Source organism: Mytilus trossulus, chromosome 6 (assembly GCF_036588685.1).
Source record: "Mytilus trossulus isolate FHL-02 chromosome 6, PNRI_Mtr1.1.1.hap1, whole genome shotgun sequence".
Taxonomy (NCBI): domain Eukaryota; kingdom Metazoa; phylum Mollusca; class Bivalvia; order Mytilida; family Mytilidae; genus Mytilus; species Mytilus trossulus.
Genome location: NC_086378.1, coordinates 19,946,412 through 19,959,844, shown reverse-complemented (window position 1 = coordinate 19,959,844; position 13,433 = coordinate 19,946,412). Strand labels below are relative to the sequence as shown.

Here is a 13,433-nt window from a genome sequence, read left to right as displayed (position 1 = left end):
TTATTTTATTTCATAAGTTGTGAGGTTAAAAAGTGATTTTTTTATGTAAATAGTGTACACGCCATACTATTTTTTTTAGAATTTACTGTAATCATTTTTACATACTCTAAATTTGCTTAAGTAAAAATTGTAATTACTGATAGTCTAATCATGAACTTTTTTTTCATTTTTTTGTGTAGAATTTTATAAATTAGAAATATGCAGGCTATAAAATGAACCTTCATGATAAAAATCTACAACATAAAACTTTACCAAAAACAGCTGTGATTGCATTTCTTCATTAGGTTCAAGAAGAAGAATCATGTGTAAGTTAATGTCATTCCTTGCACTTTTTTTCTGCAGTTCCGTTAGACACTTGAACAAAAACATGAAGACATCGCAAGCTAGATCAATTTATTTCACATTCAGATATATTGATGATGTTATGTGCATTAACAATCTGAACTTCTCTGATTGGGTTCCATTTATATATCCTTTATCCCTCAGAACTGGAAATTGAAGAAGACACGGTGCCTCATTTGTAGACTTGTACCTCAAATTTGACATACATAATCATTTAATTCTATGACAAAAGAGACGACTATAATTTAGATATAATCAATTGCCAACACTCAATTTTTCCACTTATTTGGCATTCAGAAACTTACAGTTCCTACTGAGACTTTGTAAAACAATTGTTTGAACAAAAAGGTGATGAACCAGGGGTATGCAAAAGAACGTCGCGTCCATGTTTTGACAAAATACCTTGGAAGGTGCCAAAACCATGTTGATAAGAATAAATTATTAACTTCACATATTATAAAAGATGGTAAGTATAGATTCTTCATAATGTACTGTGTTAGAGATATTCTATGAAACGTATAAAATAGCCTTATTATGCCCATTTTCATCATATAATAAGCATTTAAATCAAAGATTATATGATGTGCACTATCATTTTTATTTATAAAAGTACTTATGTGATGTGCAAACATTCTTATATTATGTGTAATCAGTCTTATATGATGTGTAAACATTCTTATATTATCTGTAAACAGTCTTATATGATGTGTAAACATTCTTATATGATGTGTAAACATTCTTTAATAAGGTGTAAACATTCTTATATGATATGTAAACATTCTTATATGATATGTAAACATTCTTATATGATATGTAAACATTCTTATATGATATGCAAACATTCTTATATGATGTGCAAAAAGCCTTATTATGTAATGTTGTGGTGATATGACATATGTACTTCATGGAAATTTTCCAAAACAAAATTATTTACTCTTCCCCATTTAGGTCCGTATGCTCCACAGAGAGTCGAATTGCTAACCAGCATATTACTGCCACTCCCAACCCTAAAGCACTTTTGATCATTTGAAAGTCCGTACTGTGTAATAAACTGCACATTAAACCGTTAATTTTTTTTTAAAATTCTTCAGACATTTTAGATAAATTACAGTAATGCTTTTGCTTTTAATGGTTCTTTCAATTATGTTGAAATTTATAATTTGTCTACTCTCTACACTACACGTACACACACAATTTAATCAAGTAAAACTTGTTATATTCAAAGAAATGGTCTACTGAAAAGTCTCGTTGCAAATTTATTTGCTGTAAATCGTTTTCAGCCTTTTTCTGTTACGAAAACGGAGAGTACACTTACTGAAAATATTATGATATTCATAATTGGATTAATGCTTTAAGGTTCTCCTCGACAACATATATGTACGTATCAGCGATATAGTGTATCGAAAAGTAGTAGGTATTCCTAAAGGCACTCACTGCGCCCCTGCAATGACAGATTTCTTCTGTATTGCTATGAATCTCAGTGTATGGCCAAACTCAGTCATTGTTCCTTTGGATTTTCTTGGCTAAATGATCTGGAGTTTTTTTTAATATACCACAGAAAGGTACTAAACATAAATTACTTTAAAATTAAATCTAACATAAACAACAGTAGTCGTTCTTTTCAAGATTTGGACAACTCATTTGGTATGCCTGTGTATATAGTGATGTCATTGATTTTAACGAACGCATCACTCGTAAAATATCAATTCCGAAATTTCGTTACCATAAATAACTTAAAACGTTTCCTTAATTATTCTTTCATAGATTTTTGTAAATTTGGCTGTAAACGGTATATGTCATCCTTAATGTTACGGTAATATTGTACATAAAGCACTGAAATAACTTTATGATCCATGTTTACTCATTGAACATTCAAACAATGTATCTAAAGGTTATCTGTAATTAGATCTTTTATATATATCATAATTATATACTTTTTATGACAGAATTTTCTTATAATTTGCCAAAATGAAGATTTTGCTATGCTTTTTTCAAAAAGATAATAAAAAGTATGGGTCACCGTGCTATTTTTAGAGATATGAGTCGTTGAAAATTGACAAAATTTGGTTAGACTCTTCATGAAAAAACACACTGTAGTGCTTAAAAAAAATTCGTTGAGATAGGATTTTGAAATAAATTGTGAGAAGATACATGTATGTTTTATTAAATGTTTTAAGAAAATAAAAAGAAAAAAACAGTGTCATCGAACTTGTTTTCTTGCTCAAGGTAAAAATTAAAACAATCTCTATTAGTACAGTTTAATTTTTCTACTAATAGGGTTATCTCCCCTTAATTGGATCATTTGAAAAAAAATAATTCCTAAAACAAAACAAAATGATATTTCTTTAAATTTTTTCAATAATACAATAAATCACCAAGTTTTCTTTATATTAATAAACATTCTAAACACTAAAATTGCAAATCCAAATTTGCAGATTTGATGAAATAACTTAACCGAAAGTGTACTGTGATTGTACAATCCAAGATGGCGGTGTACCATGAATCTACCTTAAATAGAGTTTAGATGGCACAAATATTATTAAGTCACCAGCAAATTATTTTCAAACGTGCATTTTCTATAAAGAAATTACTCAATTTGTGTATAACATTATACTTATTTGGTAAAATGTAAAAATATATAACTATTCTACTGATTGCGATACATTTATTTAAGGCGCTGCAAAAAATCTCTAATGAATATTGGTTTATTATTATTTGTTTTAGCTGTTGAATATCTTCCAGAAGCTGCGAGTACTAAAAATCGTACTTTCGTGATAATACTAAAATTTGTAATGTTTTTTTTTTGTAATTCAATGTTAACTTTGTTAGTGTTATATCTTGTCTCTGTATTTTTAATATACAATATACACCAGCTGTAATAAGCGTTAAGAATGACAATAGATATTCCCTTCTGTTCTCGTACTATGAAATCAACAAAAAAAATACTTCGTAAACAATATTTCCGTTTTGCATTACTGTGTACCTACATCACAATTATTTTCATTTACCTGTGTACATTATTTTGTGTTGTTGCATTTTGTTGAGGGTTATGGTTATCTTTCTGGTATCGTTTAACATATTACCCCTTATTGTATTTATTGTGTGCTTACATTGTGTCATAGATCAAATGTATTCGTTCGGTAAATGTTCACTTGTTTGTGTTAATATGCCTTTTGATTGAGTTAAGTCAATTGATATTTTATAGTTTGTCTTTATATTTTGTGATGTTTCGTGTAAGGGTGAATGTTGGTACTTATTGAAACGATTGAGTCCGCAGCAATTGTTTGCATCTAAGTCAGAAACCTGATGATTATTGGTTGTCGTTTGTTGATGTGAGTCATAAGTTGTTTTTTTCTTTTCTCGATTGTTTAAATACATTAGACCGTTATTTTGACACTATTTATTAGACCGTTATTTTTACACTATTTATTAGACCGTTATTTTAACACTATTTATTTTTAGTGCACTTAATTGCCCGCTGTTAGGTGTGAGCTAAGGCTCCGTGTAGAGATCGTACTTTGACCTAAAAGGCAACAGTAGTATACCGCTGTTCAAACTCATAAATTCATGGACAAAAAACAAAATTGGGGTAACAAAATAAAACCGAGGGAAACGCATTAAATATAAGAGGAGAACAACGACACAACAATAAAATGAAGCACACACAGAATCGGACCAAGCATCAGACAAAATCACACGAAAATAACAAATATAACATCATAACCAAATACATGAATTTGGGATAGACAAGTACTGTGACACGTCTTATCGCAATGTGAATTTACACTCAAAAATAAGAGAAAACAAACGACGCAACGTTAAAATGTAACACACACAGAAACGAACAATAATATAACAAAAGCCATATTCCGGACTTGGTACAGGACATTTTTAAAAAGGAAAAATGGTTGGTTGAACCTGAAGATCAAAAGTTGAAAATGGTTGTGTCAAATACGGCTATGTTTTTAATGGGATAAGAACAGCCTTATTATTTGGAACAAATAATGCTATAGCAAACAGTAAATTTTATCAAACGAATATAAAAGATATACATAATGAAACTAAAGTATTAACTAATTACAGAAAACAATAACCGAATACATAATGCAAGGACCAACACAGAATTGACACACCCGACTCAGTCCAGGCCTCAACGTAATAAATATAAAAATGACGTCACATACGAAGTTGCGAAAAGGTACAAAACATACGTCATATTTGAATTCATGAAATTCTGAAACAGCTTAAAAACGACGTCACATATGAAAAACTATATCTCAAAAGTAAGATAGAATTTAAGATTATAATAGAACTAAATACTGATATTACATTTAAACACAATGCATATTGCAATAATTATTAATAGCAATTAACTATACTATATATATATATGGTGTACTAAAGAAATATTGACACCGAATGTTTGTGGCACAACATCCTGTCCACAAGTTAACAATAATTTTTTTTCTGTGACGTATTAAATTTATATTAGGATCCATTTTGTTACATCTTGTGATCAATTTTATTTGGCAATCGTCAATGGCAGTCAGCAGGGTTAAAGAACATCAGTTGTTCGACCTGTTAGTCAAATGCGTTTTGTTTAAATATACTTTTTCACTCTTTTGGAAAATGTTGTTTGTGCTGTTTTTAGACCCTTCTACAACGAAATTTGTTTGACATGCACACGTTTAAAAACTGCGGTTTTTATCCAACGCAGTCATAGGTTTGAACGTAGTTTTCAATTTAGACTCGTTTATATATATATGTCCACTTTGTTATAAATCAAACGTAAATTATCGTACAGATTACGTTGAACCAAATCAAATCTAATAAATGAAGGCGGTGATTAGTTTTTCTTTTCATAACACATAAATAGAATAGAAAAGAAGTCGAATAATGGTTTACCTTAACTAATTTTGACTTGGATGAAGATTTTTTTTCATTGACATTCTTATATCTATCTAGACCAAGTTTTAATGAAGATCTGCACCCATTGTTCGTAGTGCTATAGAAACTTAACTAAATGCAAAAACACATAAGTGAATGTACCCGTCTTGCGATCTAACATATGCTTTCAATACAGTTGATTAGCGTTGTGGCTATGTATCAGATATCCAGTTATTTGTTATTCTTCTTTTATATTGAAAAAGATTGTCTGTAATTCAAATACTTACTTTTAGGAATTACTTCGACAGAATATATATAATCTTCTCGACTACCAATTCCATTGCCGGCATATATGTTATAATGTCCAAAATCTTTCTCGGTTACATTTTCTAAATACAGACTAGAAAATGCTCTATTGTTGATAATACTATTTGAAGTTTGTAGTGTTACATTAACAGATGTTTCATTATTAACAAAAGTCCAAAAAATATATGGTGTAGGGTAAGCAATTATTGGGACCGTTATATTTAACGGCTCTTGGTCTGTGACTGCAATCAATTTTGTAACATTATATTCTATTGAATTTACTCTTGGAGAACCTGAAACAGACAAGGAAAATATAAGTTGGCACATTTAAATGTTACATGTACTTTCAGCAAGATAGTATGACTATATTATTTTACTGCAGTTTTGATTCCAATTTCAAAACTTTATGTTCTATTTACTTGAACATTAAATTGGTTGTGATAACATTGGATACAACGTTATTAAAAAATATTAAAATTGAAATATACTGAACGACTTTAAAAACGTAGCACTCATTCTTGTGACTTTTTTTTAGCAAATCTTAATTGATTCTCTTACACCTACTTTTCATGCTTACCATACTTCTTTCTCTTTACAAAAAATCAAAATCCGACATACTCGTGGTTATTGAACATATCGCATTTTTGAAGCAAAATGTTGATGAAAGAATGTTTCGTTTTTTGTTTTGTTTTTTGGATTTGTGAAACAGTTATTTCAATCCTTTGCCTCACTTATATCAGTTAAAAAATGTTGCATCTCCATATTGCCAAGACTGAGAAATTGAATTCACCCTTAAGAATACTGCAAACATGAAAACATAAGCGTGATTAACCATACTGAATGACTTCCGAAACTCGTCTTACTGTCCCTCCGACAACGATACAAGTAGACAAGATTTGTTGATGGCAATTAACGTGTATTGACAATGAAACGTCTACAGAATTTGATTACGCAACGTCATTTGCCAGAAATATTTACGGCCGCAACGTCAACTGCTTATTCAATTACCAAGTGCCATTGCGTACAGATCGTGCCATAAATGTTTCCCATCAACTGAATTGCAACAGAATCGACTGAAGGAAAACCTTTAAAGCTCTCAAGTTCTTACCTCATAATTACCAAAACCAGTTAATGGGTTGAACAAATGCAAAATCAGAAGGCGTAAAACAGAACCCAAAACATGTCAGACAGAATTTGTTGACCTTACCGGCAATCATATTGTCGTTTGTAATAGGCAGTCATCGCTTATGACGGTGACACATTCATTCAAAAATAACAAAAAAGTAATCTAGTGTTGTGTTTCTAAAGTCGGTCAGTATACAATATTTTCTTTAATTCCTTATATACCCAACTGTTATTTAAATCAATCATCGATGTATACCTCGTACATATACTCCTTAAGTATATATTTAAATGCTGCTAATAAGAGTTCTTGAAATGGAATTAATAGATGTAAGATAATTATCAGATACACATTAACAGGTTGGTCGTTGTGTTGATGTAGTATCAAAGTTTAATATCAATACATGTAGCTTTATTTCGAAAAGATATAAACTGACGCTGCGTTTGATTATTATACTTTTTAGTTTAGATGTGTTTGAAAGACAAAAGGGATAAATCAATTTGGGTAAGGTGTGTACAGCTAATCTTTGTGTTGAAATTACTTCAATGCATATTTGTTTTTCTAAGCAGATTTTAGTTTAAAATATCATAATGGATAATTTAATTATAAACATTTAGAATATTCCATACTTTATATTTAATGACGAATACATGTATTCAATTACATAATTTCTTCATTATTGGACGTCTGATAAGACCAAGGGGATCGAAGAAAGGAAATTGGTCCAGAAGAACGGAGAACAGAAACCAGGAAAAACATCGAGGAATTCATAAAATTATAAATCCTCTGTTTACCTTCACTTTAGCGCTTTCAAAATCAATGGCGGTAAATAATTCAAGTTAAATGTGGATGTACTTGGTGATAAAACATTTTCATTCGTTGAACATAATGCACAACACTATTATAATTTGCGTATCAAATCATAAGCATGGTAACTTTGCGAACTATTATGAAATATTTTGACAAAAGTCAGACTTACGAAAGGGGGTTGTTAAGTAGCTTAATCACTGACATGGATGGGTTCAGTCACAGTCAAATCTATTTACTTGCTGAGAAAACAGTATATACTTGTACTGCGTGTATAAAATGATGTATATGAGTATGTTTGAGTCATAAGTTAACTAAAGCGTTTACTTCACTTACATCTTACGTCGATTTCAATTCGTTTCGTATCTTCACCGATGATGTTGCTAGCAGCACACGTATATTTCCCCATTGATAAGCATCCAATTTGAGTGATATTCAGTGTACTAACTTGGATATTCATGTTTTGTTCCCGTTTATCGTGAACAAAAATCATATAAGTTTTTCCGAGGATCTGTTCCCCAAATAACCATGTTATGTTCGAAGATGGTACACTCTCCACATTGCATGAAAATACAGCAGTGTCGTTTTCATGAAATGATCTGTTTCCAAATATAGTATTCACTGCCGGTACATCTAAGTAAAGTAATGTGTCATTTATTATGTCATTCATCGTATATTTTGCTATTTTACAGTCATATTCATATTGGTTCATTAATGTGTTTTGCATGGAACTTGAGACACCGAATAACTTATACTGTAGGAACGATATTTTCAATAATCGACTGTTAACTAGATCAATACATTATGTATGGCTATGTTAAGATTTTATTTACCAATACGAAATACGAGTGTCAATATTATCTTACAGGTCTGATATAATGTATTGATTGAGTGAATGTCGTAAATATTGATATTACATATGTCAATAAAATATATGAAAAATCAAATGATTTCAAATTTCTTTCTGTGTGGATTTAAATGGTAGTTTGCTAGATTTTTCACATGTTATTGACAATTTTAGTAAATAAGTTAAACTTGTTTTATAGTTAAAAAGGCACAATGTTTATTTGTTTCTGTTAAGAACAAATAAGAATTCAAATTAAATATAATTTTATGACTGCTACAGTTCCTCTCCAGTGGTTGTTATGTGTAACGTCGTAACGTATAGTATTTTCGAACAGCAAAGGCTTATTTCCGGATTTTTATTTAGATTTAATATTCAAACAGCTTTAATATTGACCATCAATATATATATATATGAATACATACATATCGTCTATATATTTAGAAATAGAAAAAAAAGCTTCATCGGCACTCATACGACATCTTTTTATATCTTATATCAGATACACAAGATAACATTTATCATCCGACATAACAACATTGAAATAGCTTGAAACACTAAATTGTCATCATTCAGTATTGTAAATAACAGAGAAAAAAGAACAGTTTATTTCTGAATATAAACGTACGATTTACTTACAGTTCACACTAATATTAATATGTAATGATATCTTGCTACCAACAGAATTCGAAGCATTACAGGTGTACGTTCCTGATTGGTTCCTGGCAATATTGGGAATATTCAGCATAGATGACGCAATACCAGAAAGCTTGGTAGGCAAGTTAGGTCCTGTCCATGTCAATATACATCTGGGGTTACAATCTGCTGTGCATGTTATATTTGTCACTCTGTCAGTTTCGTTTACTGTGTGAAACTGTTTCTGAGGTAAAACGTCAACAACGGCAGGGCCATCTATATAACAACAGAATGTAGAATATTTATCGTGATGTAATATTTAAATTATATACTATTTGGTAGCGTGGCTTTTATTACAATTTATCCTATACTTAGTAAAATATCATAGTTTGTGCATATGTGTAACGAGCGGACGTAAATTAGCCATAAATTCACACCCAGGCTGATAACCCATAGTATGGTTCTCTCGAGCAGGTGACTTCTAGCTTACTCTAGTGTCTTCAGTTTACAACTAGTGTCTGACTTAACAATATTAAATTATGTCGCTTGGTGATATGAGGTTGTCGGAATGATATCTGGGTCAAAATGATAAAGTTCATCTATCAATTAATCTGTATATGTTAATTAAAACTATGGAAGGCTACATTTGCATTTAAAGCACGAAAAACATGTTATCAGCAAACACGAACATATGGACATCAATTCTTCTACTACACAAACAGTTTTTTTCTCTCTTTCTCTTTAAAATTTTGAACTTGTGCCTTTTGTTGGCTGTTGTTCGTGTGATTCTCTGTCAAGTGTGTTCTCCAATTTATTTATATTGTAGTCCTGTGATGTTGTGTTGTCATTTTGATGTTATATTTCACATTGCCATAAAAGTGCGAGGTTCGGCATGCTTCAAAACCAGATTCAACCCACATTTTTTTCCTTTAAAAATGCCCTGTACTAAGTCAGGAATATGGCCATTGTGATATTATTGTTCATTTCTCTTTGTATTGCATTTTAACGTTGTGTCGTTTGTTTTCTCTTATTTTTGAGCGTAAATTACAATTGCGATAAGACGTGTCACGGTACTTGTCTATCTCAAATTCATGTATTTGGTTTTGATGTAATATTTATTTTTCTCGTGTCATTTTGTCTGATGCTCGGTCCGTTTCTGTGTGTCTTACATTTTAGTGTTATGTCGTTGTTCTCCTGTTACATTTAATGCGTTTCCCTCGGTTTTACTTTGTTACCCCGATTTTGTTTTCGTTCATGGATTTATGAGTTTTGAACAGCGGTATACTACTGTTGCCTTTATTTATCTCCCACACGCAAGACCCAGTAATAAAACGTTATTCTGCGATTTGCTTCGCTTGCGATTAATTGAAGAAATTTTAAACATAAATAAATCAGAATTGGTCAAATTCCATAAAACCTGATTTTTGGGGGGATTCGTTTCCTTTGTATGATATGTTTGTTTTTGCTTTGTGTGATTTCTTTTGTGAAATGTTAACTCAGTTAGTTTCTTTCAAAAACATTTGTTACTTTTGATAGCTAAAATTGTGCAGTTTCGTTTATATGATTTGCTACAATAAAACAATGTTATTGCATTCTAATTTCTCTATATATCTGACTTCCAGTTGAGATCAGATGCAAATTGCAAATACTTTACTTTATGAACAAGAGAAAGAATGTTGCAAGATGTAGAGTAAGATATACTATCGATTGGGATATGGGGTTGTCGTTCACTCTGAGTGTTTGTTAGTCAGGTGCCTGTAATTCAGAGGTTGTCGTTTATTGATGTGTTTTATATTTGTTGTTTGTTCTTTTTTGTACATATATTAGGTCGTTATTTTTCTCGTTTGAATTGTTTTACATTTGTCAATTCGGGCATTTTAAATCTGTCTATGCAGTTTGGACTTTGCTCAATGTTGAATGCCGTAAGTTGACTTATAGTTGTTAAAGTCTGTGTCATTTGGTTCTTTGTTGAGAGTTGAATCTTTGGTAATCGTATCATATAATTATTTTTATATTCATGATGACAGTGGTAAATATCTTAATCAATAACTTATTGTTTCACAAAATCAATAAATACAATTTAAACATGTCCAAGGTGTTAAACTGTGCAGTTCAGTTTTTATTGATCAATTGTGTACTGTGAGGTAAAATATTAAAAGTAAAAGACGTGTCAACAGATTAAGGCTTGCAATCTCTACAAACATGCTATAGTATGAAGTGGCCTGTCTCTGTACTAGACCAGCCAGAATCGGTAAGAATTTTCTAGATAATACTGGACTGTAGTCTGAACCATTCTTAACAGTCTGAAACTGTACTCGACCTTTCCTAGATCAGTACTGAACGCATTTGAACCATTCCCGACCAAGTATGGCCAATACTCGACCAAGTGTTAACCTATTTAAATCTATATTTTGTATCTATCTATTGTTTTTTTTTCAATTTGGGAACTGTTTTTAACAACAGCTATTTCCTCTGGCTAGAAATTTAATATTAGAATATTTAATTTAGTAATAGAAATAAAAATTCAATATTGCGTTGAAACCAAAATTTCAATAAAGACATAATATAACTTCAAAGCCATAGACTTACATGTTTATGTCTACTGTAAAACAGAATTAAAACAGGCAGATTAAATAATCTTAAAACTCAAATGTGTCTAATATTTGCAATGTTACTAATCGTATTTTGAATGTTTCAGATATACTATATGGTTACTTTACACTTTTCAATATTAACTTAAGCATAGTATCGATTTATGGTGTTAGTGGAGTAAAGTTATAAATATATTGAAATGTGTTCCACAGTTACAGTTTTCACATGGTTATAAAATATGTCAATCCAATTTAAATATTTTTTGTCAAAATTAAAGACATGAAGCGTTTAATAATGTTTAATTTCCTTATCAAATGTATTTTAGAGGAACAAAGAAAGCCCTTTTTTTTTCTCAAACTCGTTTATTACTTATTTAGCGAATTCAAAAAGCCTTGTAATTCCAATTGACAGAATGTTACAATTTCGAAATGGTGTTATTTAGAATTGAATACTATTTGACCTGGTGTGATTTTTTAACGAGTTTGCGCCAAGCAGGAGGTATAACTTAATACATGTACTTCAACACTAATCAGAGGAACATTTTCTTTTTTTAACTTTCGTAGTGTTTATAAAGGAAAAGAGAAAGAATTAAGCTTTTTAAAAAAAAACCATCCAAAACAGGAAGCAACATAATACGGTTTAATTACCCTTATTATACAATGTTATAGTTATGTTGTGGTTTTGAGGTAAACGAAAACAAAACTCTTAAATATGATAAAATTATTTTATTATATAAGATAATTTGCCTTAACTTTCTCTCATGTAAGAACGTGCAAATCTGTTTTATATATATCTTTATGCTATTGTGGCTGTTTCTTTTTAACTATTTCGATCTGAGCGTCACTGATGAGTCTTATGTAGACGAAACGCGCGTCTGGCGTATAAAATTATAATCCTGGTACTTTTGATAACTATATATTCATGTCAGTTTAGACGAAATTTATTTTTAAAGATAAAAGAGCCAGGGTCATTTTACCCAGAGTTCTTTTCATTCGATTAGATAGTTATATTATGTTTTAAATAGCCCGATGAATGCTCATTATAATAAAAGAAATAAACGTTACATCATCTATTTTCATACCTGGAATCAGTATTCCTACAAAACACAAAGCCAAGACTATTGAGTTTTTTCTATATGGATTTTGTTTATTTGTTAACACCTTTTATGCGCATAAAGTGTCATACAACGTATCTTGTCAAGAAGACTAATAATATCGAACAAATTCAAATGGGATGCTGATTTTCTCAGTCTGAATATATGTATAATTATCTGTATTTGTCCTGGTCTTCAAGGTTTTATCGTCTATAAGATAAGATACGATAAAATATATTTTAACCGGACAACATCTTAAATCAGTTGGTCATAGAACACTTTGTGTTACAAATAGTTATCAAATGTACCAGGATCATAATTTAGTACGCCAGACACGCGTTTCGTCTACTTAAGACTCATCAGTGACGCGCCTAACAAAATATTTATGAAGCCAAAACAGTACAAAGTTGGAGAGCATTGAGGATCCAAAATTCAAAAACGTTGTGCCAAATACGGCTAAGGTAATATATGCCTAGGATAAAAAAAATCCTTAGTTTTTCGAAAAATTCTAACTTTTGTTAACAGGAAATTTATAGAAATAACCACATTATTGATATTCATATCAACACCGAAGTGTTGACTACTAAGCTAGTGATACCCTCGGGAACTAAACGCCCACCAGCAGTGGCATCGACCCAGTGATGTTAATCGTTATCAAATGTACCAGTATTATAATTTAGTAATCACATGTACTATGGCCTTTTGTTGTATTTTAATGCATGGGCCTTTCTTTGTAATACAGATGCAACAGCTTCTTGAGGTGTTGCCTACAATTACGATTTACAGTGTAATTGATTTGTTCT

At 30.7% G+C, this 13,433-nt stretch overlaps 1 protein-coding gene across 1 annotated transcript in view; it reads right to left on the bottom strand.

The window, feature by feature from the left end:
* The window catches only part of LOC134722395 (hemicentin-1-like), a 147,979-nt gene that overhangs the window by 59,530 nt on the left and 75,016 nt on the right, over positions 1-13,433 (bottom strand). Inside the window, exons 8-10 of the mRNA XM_063586013.1 lie at positions 8,949-9,221; positions 7,802-8,098; positions 5,517-5,828 (exon numbers count right to left, since the gene is read on the bottom strand). Coding sequence (XP_063442083.1) covers positions 5,517-5,828; positions 7,802-8,098; positions 8,949-9,221 — 882 coding nt within the window. The remainder of the gene's footprint in view (positions 1-5,516; positions 5,829-7,801; positions 8,099-8,948; positions 9,222-13,433) is intronic.